This window comes from Callithrix jacchus, chromosome 8 (assembly GCF_049354715.1).
Source record: "Callithrix jacchus isolate 240 chromosome 8, calJac240_pri, whole genome shotgun sequence".
In the NCBI taxonomy this organism is placed as follows: domain Eukaryota; kingdom Metazoa; phylum Chordata; class Mammalia; order Primates; family Cebidae; genus Callithrix; species Callithrix jacchus.
In genome coordinates this window covers 112,529,605-112,554,070 of record NC_133509.1, presented here as the reverse complement: position 1 = coordinate 112,554,070, position 24,466 = coordinate 112,529,605, and the positions used below count along the sequence as shown (strand labels likewise).

The 24,466-nt window shown below is 40.0% G+C and overlaps 1 protein-coding gene across 1 annotated transcript in view; it reads left to right on the top strand.

The window, feature by feature from the left end:
* The window catches only part of SPTLC2 (serine palmitoyltransferase long chain base subunit 2), a 113,062-nt gene that overhangs the window by 30,918 nt on the left and 57,678 nt on the right, over window positions 1-24,466 (top strand). The window contains exons 3-6 of the mRNA XM_002754227.7: window positions 5,957-6,111; window positions 8,382-8,530; window positions 13,615-13,739; window positions 22,097-22,190. Of these exons, the coding sequence (XP_002754273.2) occupies window positions 5,957-6,111; window positions 8,382-8,530; window positions 13,615-13,739; window positions 22,097-22,190 (523 nt within the window). The remainder of the gene's footprint in view (window positions 1-5,956; window positions 6,112-8,381; window positions 8,531-13,614; window positions 13,740-22,096; window positions 22,191-24,466) is intronic.

The window sequence follows — 24,466 nt, the reverse complement described above, 5'->3', positions numbered from 1 at the left end:
TATGTGACTTGGACAAAGAATTTAAAATTTTCTCATTGAACTTATAAAATACAACTAATAAGTTATGAAACATCTGTTTCTCAACAATAATTACAATGACCATATTGTTGAAATCATGAAATTTTTGGTGGAGTTACCAAAACCAAACATAAACCATTCAAATAAACAGGGCATTAGACGTTTATGGCTTTGTGGAGGGGCGAGAGCAGTGAGGTTTAGGGCCTCCCTCCTCTAACGAGGCAACTGTCTTAAACTAGGAAACTGCTCCTGCCATCACAACTGCCACACCAGCAGAGGCTGCTGAATAGTCAGTGGCACATAAAATTACTTGTCTCAGTTTATTTTCCATGCCCTGGGTGCATAGGTCAAGGGTGGAACTTTAAATCATCCTGACCTTGAGGATGGTGCCAATCCAGCACTGAGGTCTCCTGGGGCTTACTTCCTACACTGATGCAAAGTGTGGCCCCTGCCTTGTATGTGCTTCTCGCTGGTAGACCCTATATCACATCCACACCCTGATCACAAAAGTATCCAGGAAATATGGTTTTTAGCCTTCCGGCTCCTAACCCCGTGTGTGTGTGTGTCTGTGTGTCTTTTTTTTTTTTTTTTTGAGACGGAGTTTTGCTCTTGTTACCCAGGCTGGAGTGCAATGGCGCGATCTCGGCTCACCGCAACCTCCACCTCCTGGGTTCAGGCAATTCTCCTGCCTCAGCCTCCTGAGTAGCTGGGATGACAGGCACACGCCACCATGCCCAGCTAATTTTTTGTATTTTTAGTAGAGACGGGGTTTCACCAAATTGACCAGGATGGTCTCGATCTCTCGACCTCGTGATCCACCCGCCTCAGCCTCCCAAAGTGCTGGGATTACAGGCGTGAGCCACCGCGCCTGGCCTGTCTGTGTGTCTTATACAGGGTTTGTAATTTGTGTGTTGGTCATGTACAGAACTTAGGAAAAGAATGGGAAGGCCAATAGCACAGTGGTCTTGAAGTGCTTTGAATGCTGTCAAAGTATTTCCAATTGGGCCAGGCACAGTGGCTCATGCCTATAATCCCAGCACTTTAGGAGGCTGAAGTGGCCAGATCACCTGAGGTTGGGAGTTCAAGACCAATCTGATCAACATAGAGAAACCCTGTCTCTACTGAAAAATACAAAATTATCCAGGCATGGTGGTGCATGCCTGTAATCCCCGCTACTTGGGAGGCTGAGGCAGGAGAATCTCTTGAACCCGGGAGCCGGAGGTTGCAGTGAGCTGAGACGTGTATCCTGGAAGTTTAGTTTATAATCCGATATGTATTGAATATTCACTAAAATATATTTGAATGAATAAATGAAAAGATTACTCCCTAGTTTAACTGTGGTCTTAGACTGTCTAAAGTTAGCCTGGTATTTTTGGAAACACGCTCTCATTGCCTAGAACTGGAACTACCAGTTGTGACCCCTCCCCTCATTTTTTTCTTGGCTAGGTTGCAGGGAGTTTGGTTTGCTGCCCTTCACATCTTTTTTAAAAATTATTATTATTTTGAGACACTGTCTCACTCTGTTGCCCAGGTTGAAGTACAGTGGTATGATCTTGGCTCACCTACACATCCTCAACCTCCTGAGCTCAAGTGATCCTCCCACCTCCTGAGTAGCTGGGACTACAGGCAGGTGCCACCACACCTGGCTAATTTTTGTATTTTTTGTAGTGACAGAGTTTCACTAAATTGCCCAGCTGGTCTCAAACTCTTGGGCTCAAGCAATCCACCAACCTTGGCCTCCCAAAGTGCTAGGATTACAGCGTGAGCCACTGCTCCCAGCCATACCCATCAAATCTTTCTGCTGAACCTACTAACTGAAATCAGAGCTGCTACTCTGGAGATTAGCTAAGGAGTAAAGGGGAACTGAGACTTCTGCCAAGAGTCCCTCTCTCCTACCATTCTATCCCACATGCTTTTGGTCTCTAACGTTCCTCATTGTGACAGCTTCTCCTCCTTTACCCTGTGCTAGTGTGTTCCTGTCTCAGGGACTTAATCATTTGTTATGGGGAGGTGGAGATGTCTGACCATGGCAGGCACAATTCATTGTTCAGGAAATTGGAACTCATTCTTTCCTTCTTAACCCTAACCCTAGACAGCTGTGCCTCTGGCTTTCTTTGTTTTTAGCAAGGCTGAGGGGTGAAGCTCTACCTCATTCTGGCCTGCAGCCTTTTCTATCTCTGGTATCTGGAGCAGACTCTGAGGTTTTTCTGTTTCATATAATCAAAACAGAAAAATGTAATTTCAGCTACTTGGGAGGTTGAGGCAGGAGGTTGTAGTAAGCTGAGATCACGCCATTGTACTGCATCCTGGGCAACAAGAGCAAATAAGAATCTGTAAGGAAATATTTCTCTTAATATTGGAGTTAATACTTTGAACATTAATGTGAAGTGTTTAGAAAGGTTATAAAGAAATGAGATTGGCTGGGAGCAGTGGCTCATGCCTGTAATCCCAGTACTTTGAGAGGCTGAGGCAGGAGGATCATTTGAGGTCAGGAGTTCGAGACCAGCCTGACTGACATGGTGAAACCCTGTCTCCACTAAAAAATGCAGAGATTAGCCGGGCGTGGTGGCGGGCACCTGTAATCTCAGCTACTTGGGAGTCAGAGTCAGGAGAATTTCTTGAACACAGGAAGCAGAGGTTGCAGTGAGCTGAGATCGTACCATTGCACTCCAGCCTGGGTGACAGAGTGAGACTCTGCCTCAAAAAAAAAAAGTCCTGCTGAGCAGTCCAGAAAAAAAAAAGAAATGAGATCATCAATACTGTCGTTTCCTTCATTAGAAGAGTTAGTACTGTTATTCTTTTTGATGTGAATTAAAAGGATTTAAGACTACTTTTTGTTTTTTCCTTTGGGAAATAAATGCATGGGTAATAACAGCCAAATTAAAAGTTTTAATTAGAATTGGATGTCTCTATTCCTATTTTCATTCAACCAGTATACTTGTTGGAAGAGGAGACTATCAAAATGGACATACCATTTAAATGGGAAATTTGCGATTGTGATAGACATGTTATTTATGGATATTTTCTGTCCCGAGGAGTGGTATTAGCACCAATTGTAAGAGGGATGGGGGCCAGGTGTAATGGCTCATGCCTGTAATACCAGCCAAGAAAGGTGGATTACCTGAGGTCAGGAGTTCGAGACCAACCTGGCCAACATAGTGAAACCCCGTCTCTACTAAAAATACAAAAAGTGGCTGGGAGTGTTGGCGGGCACCTGTAATCCCAGCTACTTGGGAGGTTGAGGCAAGAGAATTGCTTGAACCTGGGAGGTGGAGTAAGCTGAGATCACGCCATTGCACTGCATCCTGGGCAACAAGAGCAAAACTCGGCCTCAAAAAAAAAAAGAGAGAGAGAGATAGTATCAGGTACTACAGATTCTTAGAGTAGCTTCTGATTTTCCTCAGCCTTATTTATAAGGAGATTTATCTACTGTGAGGCTCATTTAGAAGGCACTTGAGAGTCCAGTGTCATAGAAAGTTGTTAATTTTAGAGTTACATGGTAGTCTTCTTTAGCAATGAAAATCTTTTACAGAATAAGACTTACGCTTTTTTAATGTTTTTGACTAATTTAGTTAACAGATTAATTTATATTGGCATCAAGCCCAGATCTGATGGCGATAAACTCAGTGGTTGGCTGATGCAGTAAAACTGTAGTTTCGTTTTCTTGTGGTTTGGTTTAACCTTTGCATTCAAAAGTTTAAGTAGATCTCATGTGGTCTGCTCACATGTGTTCTGAGTAGTGGTCATACCACACCAGACATAGCATTTCCACTCCACTGTGACTTGATTTTTTTTACAGAATTAAGTTTTAGTACAACTTAAGCTCTCAGAGGAAGGGAGCCTTTAAGTTCCTGAGCATGGGAATTCACTTTGGGAATTTCTCTTCTCTTTCCTCCCCTCCCCTCCCCTCTTGAAAATTTTTAGAGTCCCACTATGTTGCCCAGGCTGCTCTTGACCTCTTGGGCCCAAGTGATCCTCCCACCTTAGCCTCCCAGGTGTTGGGATTACAGGTATGAGCCACTGTGTCCTGCCTTCTTTCGTTTTTGAGACAGGTTCTTTTTTTTTTTTTTTTTGAGACGGAGTTTCGCTGTCGTTACCCAGACTGAAGTGCAATGGCATGATCTCGGCTCACCGCAACCTCCGCCTCTTGGGTTCAAGCAATTCTCCTGCCTCAGCCTCCTGAGTAGCTGGGACTACAGGCACGCACCACCGTGCCCAGCAAATTTTTGTATTTTTTAGTAGAGACAGGGTTTCACCTTGTTGACCAGGATGGTCTCGATCTCTTGACCTTGTGATCCACCTGCCTCGGCCTCCCAAAGTGCTGGGATTATAGGCGTGAGCCACTGCGCCCGGCCGGAGACAGGTTCTTACTCTGTTGCACAGACTGGAGTGCAGTAGTGCAGTCATAGCTCACTGTTATTCAGATTCCTGGCCACAAGCAGTCCTTCCACCTTAGCTTTGCAAAGTACTGGGATTACAGGCATGAACCATTGTACTTGGACTCTTTTTTAAAAAAATTCCTTTCTAAAGGGAAAATAACCTAAGGTGGGTAGTTTCCTATAAACCTCTGTTGCCTCTTTTTGTTTTTGAGACAGAGTCTCATTCTATTGCCCAGGCTAGAGTGCAGTGACCACCGCCCACTGCAACCTCCACCTCCCAGGTTGAAGCAATTTTCCTTCCTCAGCCCCCACTGAGTAGCTGAAATTACAGGGACATGGCACCATGCCCAGCTAATTTTTATATTTTTAGTGGAGTCAGGGTTTTGCCATATTGGCCAGGCTGGTCTTGAACTCCTGAGACTTCAAGTGATCTGCCCACCCACCAGCCTCGGCCTCCACAAGTGCTGAGATACAGTCATGAGCCCCCACACCTGGCGCCTATAGCCTATTTTGTAGTATTTCTTGTTTATCATTTTCTCTTTGGATTTGTTTCATTTTGATCATTGAAAATATGCAATGGATGGAATCTTAATTTTGTAATTATTTTTCCTAGTTGAAATTAGAATTATAGTGGTTTTTATGGCATTTCCCCTAATCTATTAAAGTGGGGAGGTTTGTGGGGCAGGAAGAGCTGTCTTTTTGAGATTATTAGGAAGGGAAACTATTTAATGGCAGAATTGTACAACTACATATTATTTTTATGAGGCCTACTTTATTAATTTAAATTTGTTTGCTCTACATTCATGAAATCAGTTATTGGAAACCATGTAATATATGTCAGCTATCAAAGTTAAGTGACTTTTATCTGATATGAGTTGTATTAAAATGAACGTAGAGAATTGATGTCTTTCCAGATGTTTCCCCGATACCTCAGGGTTTTTGATTTTGTTTTGAGATAGGGTGTCTGTTATCCAACCCGGAGTACAGTGGTGCCGTCATAGCTTGCTGCAGCCCAAATCTCCTGAGCTCACAGGATCCTCCTGCCTCGCTTCCAGAGTATCTGGGACTACAGCTACACTGCACCTGACTAATTTTTTTAATGTTTTTGTTGAGACACAGTCTTGCTATGTTGCCTAGGCTGTCTCTAACTCCTAGGCTCAAGCAACTCCTGCACTGGCTTTCTAAAGTTCTGGGATTATAGGCGTGAGCCACCAAGCCTGTCCTGATTTAGCAGTTAATTAAATATAAGTGGCCTCTCATTCTCAGGTGCTTTTAACAGTATGAAAATGGAAGTTGTAAAGTTAGTTTTTAAAGTAACTCAGTGGAGACTAGGAAGGGTGAAGGAGTGAGGGTGGATGATGAGAAATTACTTAATAGGTACAGTGTGTTATTTGAATGATTGATAACCTAAAAGCCCTGACTTGTCCATTACACAATCTTGCATGTAATGACATTGCACTTGTACCCCATAAATTTATGTCAATAAAAAAGTCATGTCATCTGTTAAAAAAATTATAATAAAGTAACTAAATTTATTGTATGTCACCATTTCTTGGCAGGACTTTGTGTCATTGTATCAAGATTTTGAAAACTTTTATACAAGGAACCTCTACATGAGGATAAGAGACAACTGGAATCGGCCAATCTGTAGTGTGCCTGGAGCCAGGGTGGACATCATGGAGAGACAATCTCATGATTATAATTGGTCCTTCAAGTGAGTCTTGGTTGGGAAATTATTTCTTGACAACAACAACAAAAGCATTTCTTCATTTGAGAAAATCTCAAAATAGGAGTAGCAGCTGAGGATACTATACAATATGATTGGTTTCCTATTGTGTTTGATATTGTGTTAGATTATAGTTCAGAACAAAATTTGGCTTATTTATTTATTTATTGAGACAGAGTTTCGCTCTGTTGCCCAGGCTGGAGTACAGTGGTGTGATCTTGGCTCACTGCAACCTCCGCCTCCCAGGTTCAAGCAATTCTCCTGCCTCAGCCTCCTGAATAGCTAGGACTACACAAATGCACCATCATGCCTGACTACTTTTGTATTTTTAGGAGAGATGGGGTTTCACCATGTTGGTCAGGCTGTCTTGAACACCTGACCTCAAGTGATCTGCCCCCCTCAGCCTCCCAAAGTGCTGGGATTACAGGTGTGAGCCACTGTGCCAGGCCTGGCTTATTTATTTTTTTAAAATAACTCCTATTGATAAGAAACAGTATACAAAAGTCTAGTCCATTTTATTTTTGGTCTTACTTTTTAAAAAAAGAAAAAAGAAAAGCTGTCCTTTCCATTATGTCACTTAACAGAATCAAGTATCGGAATTTATTTCTGGCTATTTTGATTTCTCAAATGATTTAAGGATGATATGTGGATTGTTTCTATTTAAATGAACTGAGTCGTTTGGAAAACTTTTTGTTTTTAACATTATATTATATATTTATTTATATTTTTGAGATAGAGTCTTAATTTATTGCCCAGGCTGGAGTGCCATATCACGATCTTGGCTCACTGCAACCTCCACCTCCCAAGTTCAAGTGATTCTCCCACCTCAGCCTCCCTAGTAGCTGGGACTACAAGGATGCACCACCACACCCAGCTGCCTTTTGTATTTTTAGTAGAGATGAGGTTTCACCATGTTGGCCAGGCTGGTCTCGAACTCCTGGCCTCAAGTGATATATGCCCACTTTGGCTTCCCAAAGTTCTGGGATTACAGATGTGAGCCATTGTGCCTGGCCTTAACATTGTATTGTTTCGATTGGACAAGTATTACATGATTAAATTGCCATTATAAAAAATAAATAATGCAGATAAGCTGTTAGTTCCCATGATGTGTTCCTCTGCACATCCACACTATTGCAAATCCTGCTTCACTCCTTGGAGGTGACTGTTACCACTTTATTTTGTATTATTTCTCAAGATCCTTTCTGTGGGGATATGTTTACAGTGTATCTACTGGGGTTACACGCAGGTAGTTATTTTCCCATTATGGAATTGGCCTGGCACAGTGGCTCACGCCTCTAATCCCAGCACTTTGGGAGGCTGAGGCGGGTGGATTATGAGGTCAGGAGGTCAAGACCATCCTGGCTAACATGGTGAAACCCCATCTCTACTAAAAATACAAAAAGTTAGCAGGGCATAGTGGCATGTGTCTGTAGTCCCAGCTTCTCGGGAGACTGAAGCAGGAGAATGGCTTGAACCTGGGAGGCGGAGGTTGCAGTGAGCCAAGATCATACCACTGCACTCCAGCCTGGGTGACAAGAGCAAAACTCTGTCTCAAAAAAAAAATATTATTTTACAGCTTGCTTTTTTAGCTTGCTCACATATTGGTGTCACTCTTCTTGTGCATATTCTCAGCAAGTTTATTATTTGTAGTGGCTATATCGTATTTTACAGTATAGATGTGCCGTGGTGTGACAGGTTGGACTGTGTTAATACTCTCAAAATTTCAGAGAATTAAAACAGTAGCAGTTTATCTTTGTCCATACTTCATGTTCGTCCTAGGTTGGTGGGGCCCCTGAACCATGTTGTCCTTAGTTAGGGGCCGAGGCTGCCTCAGCTTCCACCATATGGAATGTCACTGGTCCCTGTCCTGAGGAACAGGTGTGGCAAATTGTGCAGTGGCTCTTAAAGGATCTTCATGTGTATTTATGCTCATGTGTGGGAATCACTGAAGAGTATATATATCTTTTTTATGGATAAGTACTGCCAAACTACCCTCCAAAACACAAACAAAAAGCGTCCTGTAAGATAAGTGACGGTCCTGGACAACACTGGATATCATTAGTTTTAAAATCTATTTATCACTATTAATAAATGAAAATTAATTATTTTAACTTCCATTTCCATAACTGGTAGTGTGTTGAGATTTTTTTATATAGACTTTGTTCTCTCTGCTTCCTTTTGTGTTACCAGTGCATTTACTATTACATTTAAGTATTTTTTGCCCATGAATTTCATTGTTTTATGATATTGATACACAGGTATACAGGGAATATAATAAAAGGTGTTATAAACATGGGTTCCTACAACTATCTTGGATTTGCACGGAATACTGGATCATGTCAAGAAGCAGCCGCCAAAGTCCTAGAGGAGTATGGAGTTGGAGTGTGCAGCACTCGGCAGGAAATTGGTAAGTGAAAGCTATATTTGGCCAGCTGCTGTTTTGACACTGTTTTAGTCAGGGGCAAATAATAGTGATATAGACCTAGAGTACTAAATATCCACACTTTGTCATGTCATTTAGATGAGGTGAAGAATCCTTTGTTTTTCTGAAGTGTGATGCATGATTTTAATGCTTTCAACACATTCTGAGATGTATTTATCTTTCCCAATGTGTTGTACATATAGAATGTCTCTCGAAAAGTCCTGCCAGTATTTGTTTCATTTATAACTTCCATGTTGATTTCATTGGCTTTTGCAAATGTTAGTGGTTTAGAGTGCCACTTATTAGGACACTGGCCATGAGAGTTAATCTGCTTTCATACTGATTAATTAGGGCTAATAATAATTCCTGCCTTATAGAGCTCTTTTTAGACTTAAGTAAGCTAATCCATGTAGAGCACTTGGAACATAGTACACAATAAATAGAAACTTTTTATTATCGTTATAAGTTTATGAAATATAAAAGTAATAGCTTTATATAAGGAGATTCGATTTATTTTAGTTCAGAGGAAGATTTCAGACTTCTCCAATTTGTTTCCGAGAACTGATAACCCTAGAAGTTACGAAAACTTTCCAAATACTTATTACTGTGAATTACCCCTAAACACAGATTCAAAGAACTTCATTATTAGCTATTTCTCAGGGTTCTAGGGATTGGCAAGCACAGTTTGGTGGTTCTTACCCAAGGTTCCTCTCACGGTTGCACTCAGTGGTGGCTACATGGCTGGAGACCTGTAAAGCCTTCTTCATTCACATGTTTCACCTAGGCTAGGGTGGCTGGAGCTTTGTGTGGCCTCTCCATGTTTCTAGCTTGGGCTTCTTCATACTGTGGTGGTCTTGGGAGAGCTGTTTATCATGCATGGCAGCAGGCCTCTAGAGCAAGCATGCAAAGATAACCTGTGACTGATACCAGGAACAGTGGCTCATGCCTATAATCCCAGCACTTTGTGAGGCCAAGATAGGAAGAGCAGCTGAGCCTAAGAGTTCGAGAGCAGCCTGAGCAACATACTGAGACCCTGTCTATACAAAAAATAAAGTAGCCAAATGTGGTAGCACACACCTGTGATCCTAGCCACTCAGAAGGCTGAGGCAAGAGCATCACTTGAGCCAAGGAGTTTGAGGCTGCAGTGAGCTATGATCGTGCCACTGCACCCTAGCCTGTGACAGAGTGAAACCCTGTGTCAAAAAACAAAAACAAGGATACTCAGTTGAAAGCTGGAAGGCTTATTATGCCCTAGCTGTACAGGTCCAGAATATCACTTATGCCTCTTCCTACTGGTCACCCCAGATTCAAGGGTTGTGGAGATTGCCCACCTCTACCTCCAAATGGGAAGAGTAAGAAGGAATTTGCATCCATATTTAATCTTCCCCAGCAACTCTGTCAACTCACTCAATTTAAAACAAAATGAATAAAAGAAAAAGGAAAAAGAAAATTGTGCAGATTTAATATCTATTTATTTAGATAGATAGATACATAGACATATAGATAGATTGATGCATAGATAGATACAGGGTCTCTGTTGCCCAGGCTGGAGGGCAGTGGTGCAATCATAGTTCTCACTTCAGCCTCAAACTTCTGTACTTCAGCCATCCTCCCACCTCAGCCTCCTAAGTAGCTAGTACTGTAGGTAAACACCACCATGCTCAGCTAATATTTATTTATTTATTTATTTGAGATGGAGTTTCGCTGTTGTCACCCAGGCTGGAGTACGTTGGCGCCATCTTGGTTCACTGCAACCTCCGCCTCCTGGGTTCAAGCAATTCTTCTGCCTCAGCCTCCCGAGTAGCTGGGATTACAGGTGCCTGCCACTATGCCCGGCTAATTTTTGTATTTTTAGTGGAGATGGGGTTTCACCACATTGGTCAGGCTGGTGTTGAACTCCTGACCTCAGGTGATCTGCTCTTCTCAGCCTCCCAAAGCCCTGGGATTATAGGTGTGAGTCACCATGCCTGGCCCACAATCTAATTTTAAATATTTTCATTCCTCCTAAAAGAAACCATGTACTTACTAGCATTCATTGGATACTGTTTCCCTTCCCCCTACAAGTCCTTGGCAACTAGTAGTCTACTTTTTGTCTTTCTAGATTTGCCTATTTTGGACATTTCATATAAAAGGAATTGTATAACATTTGGTCTACGTTATACAGCTATAATATTGGCTTCCCTCAATAGCACAATATTTTCAAGATTCATCCGTGTTGTAGCATGTAATAGCATTCCATTCTTTTATATGACTGAGTAATAATCCTTTGTGTTGGGGGTGCCACATCTTGTTTATTATCCATTTAACACTTGATAGTCATTTGGGTTGTTTCTGCTTTTTGGCTACTGTGAACAGTGCTGCTGTGAATGTGGGTGTACAAGTTTTTGTATGGTATATTTTTGTTTCTCTTGGGTTTATATTTACAAGTGAAATTGCTAGATCATGTGGTACCTCTGTGTTTGACTTTTTGAGGAATTGCTAAACTGTTTTGCAAAGAGATTGTACTGTTTTACAATCTCTCCATCAATGTATGAGGGTTCCTATTCATTTTTATATCATCTTCCAGTCATCTTGTTTGTAGCCCAGCTTTAACCCTTGCTTACTTTGTTGCCTGTTGTCTCTGGTTTTTAAGCTTCTCTGGGGGTTCCATACGGTGAATTTACTTGATTTTCAAAGAATTCCACTCTGTAAGGTCGTAGATATGACCTTCTTCTAACTCTGTCATTTTCCAATTGTATTGGCTTCCTGTGCTGTTGTAACAAAATTTCAGAAACAGAGTGATTCAAAACAACAAAAATTTCTAGTCTCATAATTCTGTGGGTTATAAGTTTGAGGTCTAAGTTTCAGCAGGGCCATGCTCTCTGATGCTCTGGAGAATCCTTCCTAGGTTCTGGTGTTACCAGCAATTCATGACGTTCCCTGGCTTATAATACATCACTCCATCACATGGCCATCTTCCTGTGTGTCAAACATTATCGCCTTCTGGCCAGGCACAGTGGCTCATGCCTGTAATCTCAACACTTTAGGAGGCCAAGGTAGGTAGATCACTTGAGGTGAAGAGTTGGAGACCATCCAGCCAACATGGTGAAACCCTGTCTTTACTAAAAATACAAGAATTAGCCGGGCGTGATGGAATGTGCACACCTGTAATCCCACCTACTCAGGAGGCTGAAGCAGGAGAATCACTTGAACCTGGGAGGCAGAGGTTGCAGTGAGCCAAGATTGCACCACTATACTTCACCTGAGCAACAGAGTGAGACTCTGTCTCAAGAAAAACAAACAGCATTGTCTTCTTCTGTGTTCCCTCTGTGCATGTCTATCTCTGTGTCCAAATTTCACTTTTCTATTAGCATCCCCCTAATTGCCTCATTTTAGTTTGATCACCTCTGGAAAGTCCCAGTTTCCAAAGAAGGTCACATTCTTCTGGGAGTGAGGACTTCAAAATATCTTTTTGGTGGGACACAATTGAACCCATAACATCATCCTTCTAGATATTTTCCCATTTTCATTCATTGTGTTTAGAATTACAGATGTCCACTAATTAATAAAAAGTTGAGCCTTTTGCTTTTATTTCTTGTTTATTCAGTTGTTTTGTGATGATTTTCAAAAGGAAAATGGAAGTAGAACATTTTTATTCCCCTATCTTAAAGCAGAATTTCTAGCTGACACTCCAGAAATAACAGCCCTTTTGATTTAATCCTCTGGTTAAAGGAGCATTGTGCAGTGATGACATAATAAGGATACCTTATACTTTTATGGCATTTTATGTTTTATAAAGTGCTCAAACATTATCTCTCTTGATCCTCACAACAATGTCATGCGGTAGAAAGGGCAAATTATTATTGCTATTTAGCAATATTTAGCTCAGGGAGATTCTAAGTGCTTTGATTAAGCAATCCTTAAGGACATGTAGCTTGGATGACATGTTCTTAAGGCGTGCTTAATCAAAGCACTTAGAATCTTTCCTAGCATCTTGTCTTTCTGTAATGTCATTTAGTCCTTAAAGATTTGCGTACCAATATAAAATTGTAGTACAAATTTACCAGTCAATTCACAGTGTGGGAAGAAACTTTTTTTTTTTTTTTGAGACGGAGTCTCACTCTGTATCCTAGGCTAGAGTGCAGTGGCGTGATCTCAGCTCACTGCAACCTCTGCCTCCCAGCTTCAAGCGATTCTCCTGCATCAGCCTCCAAGTAGCTGGGATTACAGGTGTGTGCCACCACGCCCAGCTAATTTTTGTATTTTGAGTAGAGAAAGGGTTTTGCCATGTTGGTCAGGCTGGTCTTGAACTTCTGACCCTAGGTGATCTGCCCTCCTCAGCCTCCAAAAGTGCTGGAATTACAGGCGTCAGCCATCCTGCCTGGTGGGAAGAAGTGTTTTTACCTATCTCTTGCTGCATAACAAACCATCTCAAAACTTAGTGGTTTAAAACAGCAACAGATAATTGTTTGCTCATGGTTCTGCGATTTGGGGAGGGCTTGATGTTTTCTCAGCTTCATGTGGTATTGGGTAGGCAATTATGACTGTGTATAGAGCATCCAAGATGTCTCAACTCACATGTTTGACACCTCAGCTGGGTGTCAGGAAGGGCAAGGCCTGACTGGGCATCTCCCTGTTTCTATCTCTCTTTCTCTGTCTCCCCAACTCCTTACGTCTTTCTCTCCTCCTTCCATAGTCTGTTATCCTCCAGTCTCCCCTTCCCTCCGCCCATGTTCTATCTTTACAATAGGCCAGTTAGACTGTTTGACGTGGCAGCTGACTTCAAAAGTGTAAACGCAGATTTTGCTAGGCCCTTCTAAGGCCTAGAGCTGGAACTGGTATGCATAAACAGGAATGGGAGAAATAATTGGCAACCCCCTTTGGAGAAATTCCACTGCAGGTGCTAAATCAGATTTTATTCAATTATTTTGTTCTTTATGAGCCGTCACTCTTCATACAATTGACTCCTTCATAGATCTTAGTCTGAAAAGGACACAACACATACACTATGATTTCTTTATTAATAAAGTGCTAAGTAATTCTTAAATTCAGGATGTTGTGATGTTGCCTTTATTGACTTCTTCACACAGGAAACCTGGACAAACATGAAGAACTGGAGGAGCTTGTAGCAAGGTTCTTAGGAGTAGAAGCTGCTATGGCGTATGGCATGGGATTTGCAACGAATTCAATGAACATTCCTGCTCTTGTTGGCAAAGTAAGACACTGTCATTTTTGAAAACTCCCTCATATATATCTTCTTTTGTTTTGAAAAGCATTCAGAGTGAGCTGAAAGCTGTTGTAAACTTTAGACTAAACATAATTTAGCCAAAGATGATATTTCTATCATAAATTGGTTTTTTTCCTTTTTTTTTTTTTTTTTTTTTGAGTCGGGGTCTTGCTCTGTTGCCCAGGCTGGAGTGCAGTGGTGCTGTCTCAGCTCACTGCAACTTCTGTCCCCCATGTTCAGATGATTCTCCTGCCTCAGTCTCCCGAGTAGCTGGGACCACGGGTATGCACCACCATGCCCGGCTAATTTTTTGCATTTTTAGTAGAGGTGGGGTTTCACCATATTGGCCAGGCTGGTCTCGAATTCCTGAATTCAGGTGATCACCCCACCTTGGCCTCCCAGAGTGCTATGATTACATATGTGAGCCACCACACCTAGACACAAATTGTTTTTCATGAAAAAAAAAAATAGTAAAATTGAGATGAGGCCTCACTGTGTTGCCTGGGCTGGTCTCGAACTCCTGGGCTCAGGGGATCCTCCTTGCCTTGGCCTCCCAAAGTGCTGGGATTATGGACATAAGCCATCATGCCCAGCCATATCACAAATTTTTAGACAGGTATATCCCATGGATATTCATCAGTTGGAGTTTTCTTACTAGAACCTGTGACCCTTATGTCTTCCATGAGCTGATTCTTTATATCTGAAGGAAGTTGGATAAATAAAAACTTGGAAAAGACTAAGCTTATTAAAGAAAGAAGGTTTAATTTGGAAAATTTTTTTAACAGATAGTTTTTTCTAAGTAGAAAAATATGAAAATATGTAGTTACCCTAATAGTTGATTTACTGCAATACATGTTGCTTAGGTTTGTTTATTTATTTATTTATTTATTTTGAGATGGAGTTTCACTGTTGTCCAGGTGGGAGTGCTATTGCAGTGCAATCTTGGCTCACTGCAACCTCCACCTCCCAGGTTCAAGCAATTCTCTTGTGTCAGCCTCCCAAGTAGCTGGTATTACAGGCACCCACCTCCACGTCCGGCTAATTTTTGTATTTTTAGTAGAGTTGGGGTTTCACCATGTTGGCCAGGCTGGTCTCGAACTCCTGACCTCAGGGGATCCACCTGCCCTGGCCTCCCAAAGTGCTGGAATTACGGGTGTGAACAACCGTGCCCAGCCAATATATTTAGAAATTTTTCTATATATGTATATGTGTGTGTGTATTTACATATTTAATTGTATATATTTATGTATAATATATAAAAATATTTATATGTAAACATGTTATATATAATATATAAACACTATAATAACTTTATTATATATGTATATATAATATGATATATACATACCCACAGTGGGTAACACATGTGAGCGGGCACAATCTGTATGTAAATATAAATTACATTTCAGCCGATTGGTACTCTCATCCTGAAAGGTCCTTTGAGGTTATTTATTCTCATGTATAACATAACATCTAGGAATGGTATATTGAAAACATGGTAGGTTAACTCAAGCAGGAGAATTGAGTTTTTGTTATTTAGCTCTGCGACTGTGAGTATGTCAGATATTCTTTCTGATCCTCAGAGTTTCTTTTGTAAAATGAGGTGGTTGAGTTAGATGAACTCTAAAGTCCTTTTTATTTATGCACATCTGGTCCCAAGCATTTTGAATAAGGGATATTCAACCTGTATTAGAAAAAATGTAAAGCTTGTAGCTTAAAAAATTAGAAGAAAAAGAACAAATTAAACCCAAACTAAGCAGTGTCCCTAAGGTACAGATGGGACAAATAGAAAACAAGCAGCAAGATAGATTTAAACACACCTGTATTGATAAACATTAAATATAAATGGTTTATACATTTCAATGAGAAGACAAAGATTGTCAGATAAAATTAAGTAGGTTTCCTAATATAAAATAGCAACCTATTTTAAATGTGAAGACACAGGTTAAAAGGAAAAGGATAGAAAAAATATAGTATGCAAATAATAATCAGAAGAAATTTGAAGTACCTGTATTAATATAAACAAAGATTCAGAGCAAGAAATATTTCTGGTGATAAAGAGAAACGTTGTGTAATAATTAAGGAATTAATTCATCAAGAGGATATAATTTTAAATGTATAGATGCTTAGCCCATTTATGCCTAGTGTTCCATTATTGGAATGCTAAGCATGTGGGAGTTATTTGTATCTTACTGCTCAAGGTCATTCATTGCCAAGGTCTGATGTTGCAATTCAAAAAATTGCAACTTCTGGTATAAATGGGTTAATAACAGAGCTTCAAAGTACATGAAGCAGAAATTGATGAAATTAAAAGTAGACAAATAAAAAAATTGTAATTAGAGACATTAACACCTCTCTCTTAATTGACAGAATGAAACAGAAAATCAGTAATGATATAGAACATATTTGGAAGACACTGTCAACCACTTGATGTAATTGAGAGTTATGAAACACTTCACTCAACAACAGCAAAGCATTTACTACGAAAGACAATAATGTAGTCTAGGCCATTAAGCAAGTTTTAGTCAATTTAAAATTATTAAAATTATTCAAAGTATGTTCTCTGATCACAGTGGAATTTAGAGTAGAAATTAATAATAGAGAGTTCTGGAAAATCTTTGAATATTTGAAAATTAAACAATATCCTTCAAAATAACTCATGGGCCAACAACGAAAAAACAAGGGAAAATAAAAATATTTTTAACTAAATGGAAATTTAACCTATTACAATTTGTAGGATGAAGCTAAAGTAATGCTCAGATGGAAATGTATAGCATTAAATGTTTATGCAGGTTGAGCATCCCTAATCCTAAAATGCAAAATCTAAAATGTTTCAAACTGGTAAGTTTTTGGAGTGTCATCATGACAGCACAAAGAAAATGCTTAGGGGTGCTAAACCAGTAAATATAATGCAAATAATCCAAAATCCACAAAAATCTGAACTCCGAAACACGTCTGGTCCCAAGCATTTTGAATAAGGGATATTCAACCTGCATTATAAAAAATGTAAAGCTTGTAGCTTAAAAAATTAGAAAAAGAGAAAAATTAAACCCAAACTAAGCAGAAGGAAGAATATAACGATGATAAATGCAAAAATCAATTAATTAGAAAATAGACAATAGGGAAATCAGTGAAACCAAAGCTGATTCTTTGAGAAAATGAATACAATTGATAAATCTCCAGCCAGAACGTTTAGGATAAGAGAGAAGATGCATATTACCAGTAACAGGAATGAGAGAGGGGGACATCACTACAAATCCTATGGGCATTAAAGGATAATAAGGGAATATTAAGAACAACTTCAGGCCAGGTGGGGTGGCTCACACCTGTAATCCCAGTACTTTGGGAAGCCGAGGCAGGTGGATCATGAGATCAGGAGTTCGAGATCAGCCTGACCGACATGGTAAAACCCTGTCTCTACTAAAAATACAAAAAAATTAGCCGGACGTGGAGGTGCGTGCCTGTAATCCCAGCTATCTGGGAGGCTGAGTCAGGAGAATTGCTTGAACCTGGGAGGCGGAGTTTGCAGTGAGCTCAGATCGCACAACTGTACTCCAGCCTGGGCAACAGAGAGAGATTCTGTCTCAAAAAAAAAAAAAAAAAAAGAAAGAACAACTCCATGCCAATAAATTCAATAACTTAGATTAAATAAATAAAATTCCTTCACATTACAATACATTGCTGTTCTGCATTTTAAAAGTACAAACCTGAGATTCTTGTTAGAATTTTTAACACTAGAGGATTAAAGAATCTCATCTTGCTGTTCTCTCTGTATACTTGCAAACTCTAACAAAGAATTCTCTAGAATTAGACATTTTCTACATAGACCAGGAAAGTACAACCATAAAGATTTATATTCCAAATCAAACTATAGTTGAAATACCATTAAATATTGTTTAATCAATAAAATAAAAAAATAATTATTTAAAAAAATATATCGTTTAATCTGTTAAAGACAATAACTTATCCAGTTTTAATGATTCTTTGAATCTCATACTAAATTTCAATGTGAAGTGGTTGATTGCTCAGTTTAACAGCAGGGTGGAGCAGTATATTAATGAAGAGAATAGGTTCTAGAAGCAGACGTTTGTATTATTTAATAACTATTTTGTTACTGTGCTTATGACCTTGGGCAAGATTTTAAACTCCTGAACAAGAGTTTTCTCATATGTATAGTGCGAGTGATGAAAGTGTCTACTACATAGAGTTATTATGAGGATTAAAAGTAATAATGCATTTAAATCTTTTAACATGATGCCTGAAACATTAAGTCCTTAGATGTCAACTGCTGTTATTAATATCTATTTTATTTTTGAACCAAAGATTTAATAAAGCTTCAGAATAGTTTCAAAGGGACAGATTGATATATTGAAATGGTGAATAAGGCTGTCTAAAAAGAGTTATTTTTTGCCAGAAAAAAGAGCATAATGCTTTTGCAGATTTGCTGGAAAACTGTTAGCTGGAAAGAGGAGAAAACAAAATTTTGTGTGGAGGGGAAGGCAAGGGAGAGTTCTTTTTAAGATATATTTGATTGCCAAGAGTGGTAAGTAAAAAATATTGAAGACTTGCTGAAGAGAAAGCTGACCTCTCTTTATTTTCTCCCCAGTTTCATTTTTTTCAATTTTAAAACTTTTTTGAAACTTAAATTTAGACTTGTGAAAGAGTTACAAAAGAGTACAGAGAGTTCTGGTATACTATTCATTCAGCTTCTCTTTATGTTAACATCTTACATAACAGTGGAACCATTTCTTACAGCTAAGAAATTAACTGTGATACAGTACTGTAACTACGGTACAAGATGTATTTGGTTTCACCAGTTTTTCACTGATGTTTTTTTCCACTTCAGGATCCAGGTGAGGATCTACATTGCCTTTAGCTTTTGTAGCTCCTAGTTCTCCTCCAATCTGGGATAGTTTTCTTTTCTTTTCTTTTTTTTTTTTTTTTTTGAGACGGAGTTTTGCTGCTGTTACCCAGGCTGGAGTGCAATGGCGTGATCTCGGCTCACCGCAACCTTTGCCTCCTGGGTCCAGGCAATTCTCCTGCCTCAGCCTCCCGAGTAGCTGGGATTATAGGCGTGCGCCACCATGCCCAGCTAATTTTTTGTATTTTTTTAGTAGAGACGGGGTTTCACCATGTTGACCAGGATGGTCTCGATCTCTTGACCTCGTGATCCACCCCCCTCGGCCTCCCAAAGTGCTGGGATTACAGGCTTAGTTTCTGTTTTTCTTTATCTTTCATGACCTTGACACTTCTGAAGGGTACTGGTCATTTACTTTGTAGAATGTCTTTAATTTGGGTCTGTGTGCTATGTTGTTATGGTTTGACTGAGCCCATGTGTTCCTGAGAAAGCTACTACAGAAGTGATTTCCTTCTTAGTGAATCATGTGAGATTATGTGGTTTCGATACATGTTATTGATGATGTAAATCTGAATCACTTGGTTCAGGTGTCAGCGGGATTTTCTGCCACCAACTTACTGCTTTTCCCTTTGTACTCACCATCTATTGTGGCAGAGATACTTTGGGGAACTATATATAGCGTTTCAGATTAAACTTTCACCCACTAACTTTAGTATGCTTTTCTGGTCTTGCCAGTGGCAGTTATATTACCTTGGTGTTCTAATAGTGATTTTTCTATTTTTCCTCATTTCTTCTATACTTATTAATTAGAATTTTTGTGTAAGGAAGAGTTCTTGCTTTTCCCTTATTTATTTGTATCATGGGTTTGTGAATTTTTTACTATTTGGGTTATAATTCAACACAATTGCTTCTTTTTTGTTGCTCGAGTTTTAGTTTTGGCCATTGGGAGCTCCTTCAGGTGGGTACCTGTGTCCTTTGAATATGTAACAACTTTTTTTTTTTTTTTTAAGCACTCTCATACTTTCTGACATGATAAAATACTCCAGGATTAGCTTATATTTTCCCTATCCCAGTTTTGGAATTAACCAGTTCTCAAAGAAGCCCTGGTTCTTTTTATTGGAGAATAGTATTTAGAAACCAAGGCCTGGGAATTAGGTGTGTTTATTGCTGCAGGAGTGTCACTGCTTCTCACCTCTCAGTGACTAGAGCTAGAAAATGTATGTATGTATGCTAATACATCTCTCTTTCTCTCTGTGTATTTGCATAAAGATTTGAAAGCCAGGAATCTATATTGATACTGCCAACTCTCCTCCTCCTCCTTTCTCCTCCTCCTCCTTTTTTTTCCCCCCAGACAGAATCTCCCTGTCGCCCAGGCTGGAGTGTAGTAGCACAGTCTTGGCTCACAGAAACCTCCCCCTCCTGGGTTCAAGCGATTCTTCTGCCTCATCTTCCTGAGTAGCTAGGATTACAGGTGCCCACCGCCACACCCGGCTAATTTTGTTTTGTTTTGTTTTGTTTTAGTAGTAGGGATAGGGTTTTGCCATGTTGGCCAGGCTGGTGTCAAACTCCTGACCTCAAGTGATCCATCTGCCTTGGCCACCCAAAGTGCTGGGATTAGAGGCATGAGCTACCATGCCTGGCCACTTCAGATATTTAATCTGTACATTTTTAGCCAGCTTTTTTTATCTTACTAAGTGTTATGTGCATAATAAAAATTTCAAACACAATTACTGTTACAAGTTTCTTAAGTATTCCTTTAAGAATATTCTGTAATAAAATAATTTTAAAAAAGAACATTCTGTAATAAATAAGCATGTATATATACAGTTGACCCTTGAACAACATGGGTTTAAACTATGCAGGTTCACTTTTACATTGATTTTTTTTTTCAACCAATTATGGATAAAAAATATAGTATTTGGCCAGGCACGGTGACTCACGCCTGTAATCTCAGCACTGTGGGAGGCTGAGGCGGGTGGATCACCTGAGGTCGGGAGTTCAAGATCAGCCTGGCCAACACGGTGAAACCCTGTCTCTACTAAAAATAAAAAAATTAGTCGGGCATGATGGCGGGTGATGGTAATCCCAGCTACTTGGGAGGCTGAGGCAGGAAAATCGCTTGAACCCAGGAGGCAGCGGTTGCAGTGAGTCAAGATTGCACCACTGCACTCCAGCCTGGATGACAAGAGTGAGATTCCATCACACACACACACACACACACACACAGTCAGACAGACACACACAATTCATGGAACACAAAAACCAAGTATATGGAGGGCTTACTTTTTATATAAGCAGGTCCCACAGGGCCAACTTCAGGACATGAGTGTGCATGGATTTGGATATACGTGGGGGTGAGGTGGTTCTGGAACCAAGTCCTCCTGCAAACTGAGGGATGACTGTGTGTCTGTGTATCTTTTCTTTTTTTTTTTATTCTCATGGAAGCATGCTGTATGCTTTCTGCACCTTTTTCATCTAATTGGATATTTTGAGGCTATTCTTGACAGAGAAAAACCTGTTTCTGAGTTCCAGTCTGACAGGTTGAAGGGTTCCCTGAGAGATGGAAGAATAAGAACTACAGTGAAAAGAAAAACAAACTGAGAGCTTCAGTGTTTTCTTATTGCCTTAGCAGAAACCCATGTTTGTATGTTAAAGTAAAGCTCGTTTGGGTTTTTTTTTTTTTTTTTGAGATGGAGTTTTGATGTTGTTACCCAGACTGGAGTGCAATGGTGCGATCTCGGCTCACCGCAACCTCCGCCTCTTGGGTTTTCAAGCAATTCTCCTGCCTCAGCCTCCCGAGTAGCTGGGACTACAGGCGCGTGCCACCATGCCCAGCTAATTTTTGTATTGTTAGTAGAGATGGGGTTTCACCTTGTTGACCAGGATGGTCTTGATCTCTTGACCTCGTGATCCACCCGCCTCGGCCTCCCAAAATGCTGGGATTATAGGCGTGAACCACCTCTCCCGGCCTTGTTTGGGGATTTTTAAGACAAAACTGAAGCCTACAGTCCATGTAATGTGGGGAAAAGGTTAGTAATTAGGATAATTTCCTGAACTCTAGGTATGAGCGGTAGTGTGAGAATACACCGTTACAGACATGACCCCATCCGCTGCATTTTCCCACAGAGAAACAGAACACTATACTAAAACTACATGGAATTCTCTCAGGTAAAGAAACCAAAAATGTTTTAGAGACTAACGTGTCAGATTTTAGATATAAATAAAGATCTGTTGCCATATATCTGAATATTTACATCAATGAAGATATTAAATTAAAAGGGTAGAATTTCACATCTACTTTTAAGGTGTCTTTACAAAAACCAAATCATCATGTATGCTTTTTTTTTCCTCTTAAAATTGATCACTTTACTGTTGTGCACAATTTCCTTAATAAGATACGGCTAATAGTGCTTGTGGCATTTTGTGATTTGTGTAACTAACCCTTTCCCCTCCAGCTTTTTACCTTCCTGTTCTTGTGATATTGCAGGGTTGCCTGATTCTGAGTGATGAACTGAACCATGCATCACTGGTTCTGGGAGCCAGACTGTCAGGAGCAACCATTCGAATCTTCAAACACAACAGTGAGTTTGCTGCAGAATTCACTGCTGGCCTTGGTGTTGACTATTCTTTGGATCCATGTTGGGGTTAATATTAGTTATATTTGCAGTTGACAACATAAATGGAGCTGAAGTAGCAACATTTAAAATGTTCTTCTGGTTGGTCCAGTCTTTTAAAATTAGACATTGAAGGAAGCCTTTTTTTTTTTTTTTTTTTTTTTGAGACAGAGTTTCGCTCTTGTTACCCCAGGCTGAAGTGCAATGGTGCGATCTCGGCTCACCACAGCCTCAGCTCCTGGGTTCAGGCAGTTCTCCTGCCTCAGCCTCCTGAGTAGCTGGGATTACAGGCATACGCCACCACACCCAGCTAATTTTTGTATTTTTAGTCGAGATGGGGTTTCACCATGTTGACCAGGATGGTCTCGATCCTTGACCTCGTGATCCACCTGTCTCGGCCTCCCAAAGTGCTGGGATTATAGGCGTGAGCCACCACGCCCGGCCTGAAGGAAGCCTTTTTTTTATACAGATATAATACTATTCTTTTATTTGACCTTCAAGTTTTCCATCCCATTTCCTTGTTTACAAGTCCCTTGCTCAAATACATTGCTAGATGCTTACAGAATATCTTGCCATAAGATTAGGGGTATTTAGATGAATAAATTAAGATCTCTGACTGGTTAATAAAGAGGCTTAATAGATAAGCTAGTGCTTACAATACAGTAGACAGACGCTGAAGTACAGATATGAGTAGATGCTATGGGAGCACAGAGGAGGGTGGCACTGAGCCAAACATCTTCTCCCTAAGTAGAAATATCTATGTATTATTAAAATGATTTATAATAAAAATGCATAACTTTCATAGTTAAAGCACACACATAGGCAGAAAAGATTACCAAATTCTATGTTTAATATCATCTTATCCCAAAATGTGTACAGATAGGTACAGAAAAAAGTTTGGAGGAATGTGTACCAAAATGTTAGGTGTGTACCCCTGGATGGAAGGATCATAGATGATAACATCATTTTTGCCTTTGTTTTTGTTTTTGTCTTTTCTAAAATGTTTTATAGTGAGAAATGAGATTTTATTAAACATATCTGTGTCATAACCTATTTTATTTATTTATTTATTTTTTGAGACTAGAGTCTCGCTCTGTTACACAGGCTGGAGTTCAGTGGCTCAATCTTGGCTTACTACAACCTCCGTCTCCTGAGTTTGAGTGATTCTCCTGCCTCAGCCTCCACAGTAGCCAGGATTACAGACACATGCCATGACACCTGGCTAGCTTTTTGTATTTTTAGTAGAGGTGGAGTTTCACTGTGTTGGCCAGGCTGGTCTTGAACTCCTGACCTCAGTTGATCCGCCTGCCTTGGCCTCCCAAAGTGCTGGGATTACAGATATGAGCCATCCCACCTGGCCTTTTTTTTTTTTCCACGATATACTGTGATTATTGTTTGTCAGTACATGTGACTCTACTTCATTCTTTCATGCCAGTGTGGCAGTCCGTGCCTGTATGTGCCCTCATTTAATTACCCCCTCAGTTTGACATTAAGGTTCTTTCTACATTTTTCTACTGGAAACAGCACTACACTCACAGGTTCGTACAATCATCTGGTTAGTGCCTTAGAATAAATTTCTAGCAGTCTCAGAATGCGTAGTTAAAAGAGTATATATTTTTAATACTTTTCCAAATTCCTCTAAGCATTGTATGAACTTTTTTTTTCACTTTTATTTTAGGTTCAGTGGTACATGTTTGTTATATAGGTAAATTGCATGTGTCGGGGGTTTGGTGTACAGATTATTTCGTCACCCAGGTAATCAGCATAGTACCTGATAGGTAGTTTTTCAATCCTTACCATCCTCCCTGGCTCACCCTCATGTAGGCCCCAGTGTCTGTTGTTCCCTTCTTCTTGTCTGTATGTACTCAATGTTTAGCTCCCACGTATAAGTGAGAACATGTGGTATTTGGTTTTCTGTTTCTATGTTAGTTTGCTTTAGATAATGGTTTCCAGCTACATCGATGTTGCTGCAAAGGACATGATTTCATTCTTTTTTATGGCTACATAGTATTTCATGGTGTATATGTACCTAATATATACAAAATTTTATTTTTTGAGACAGAATCTTTTTCTGCTACCCAGGCTGGCATGCATTGGCATGAACTCAGCTCACAGCAACCTCCACCTCTGCAGTTCAAGCGATTCTCTCATCTCAGCCACCCTAGTAACTAGACCTACAGTTGCGTTTCACCACGCCTGGCCAGGCTTTTTTGTTGTTGTTGTTTTGATTTTTTGTAGAGATG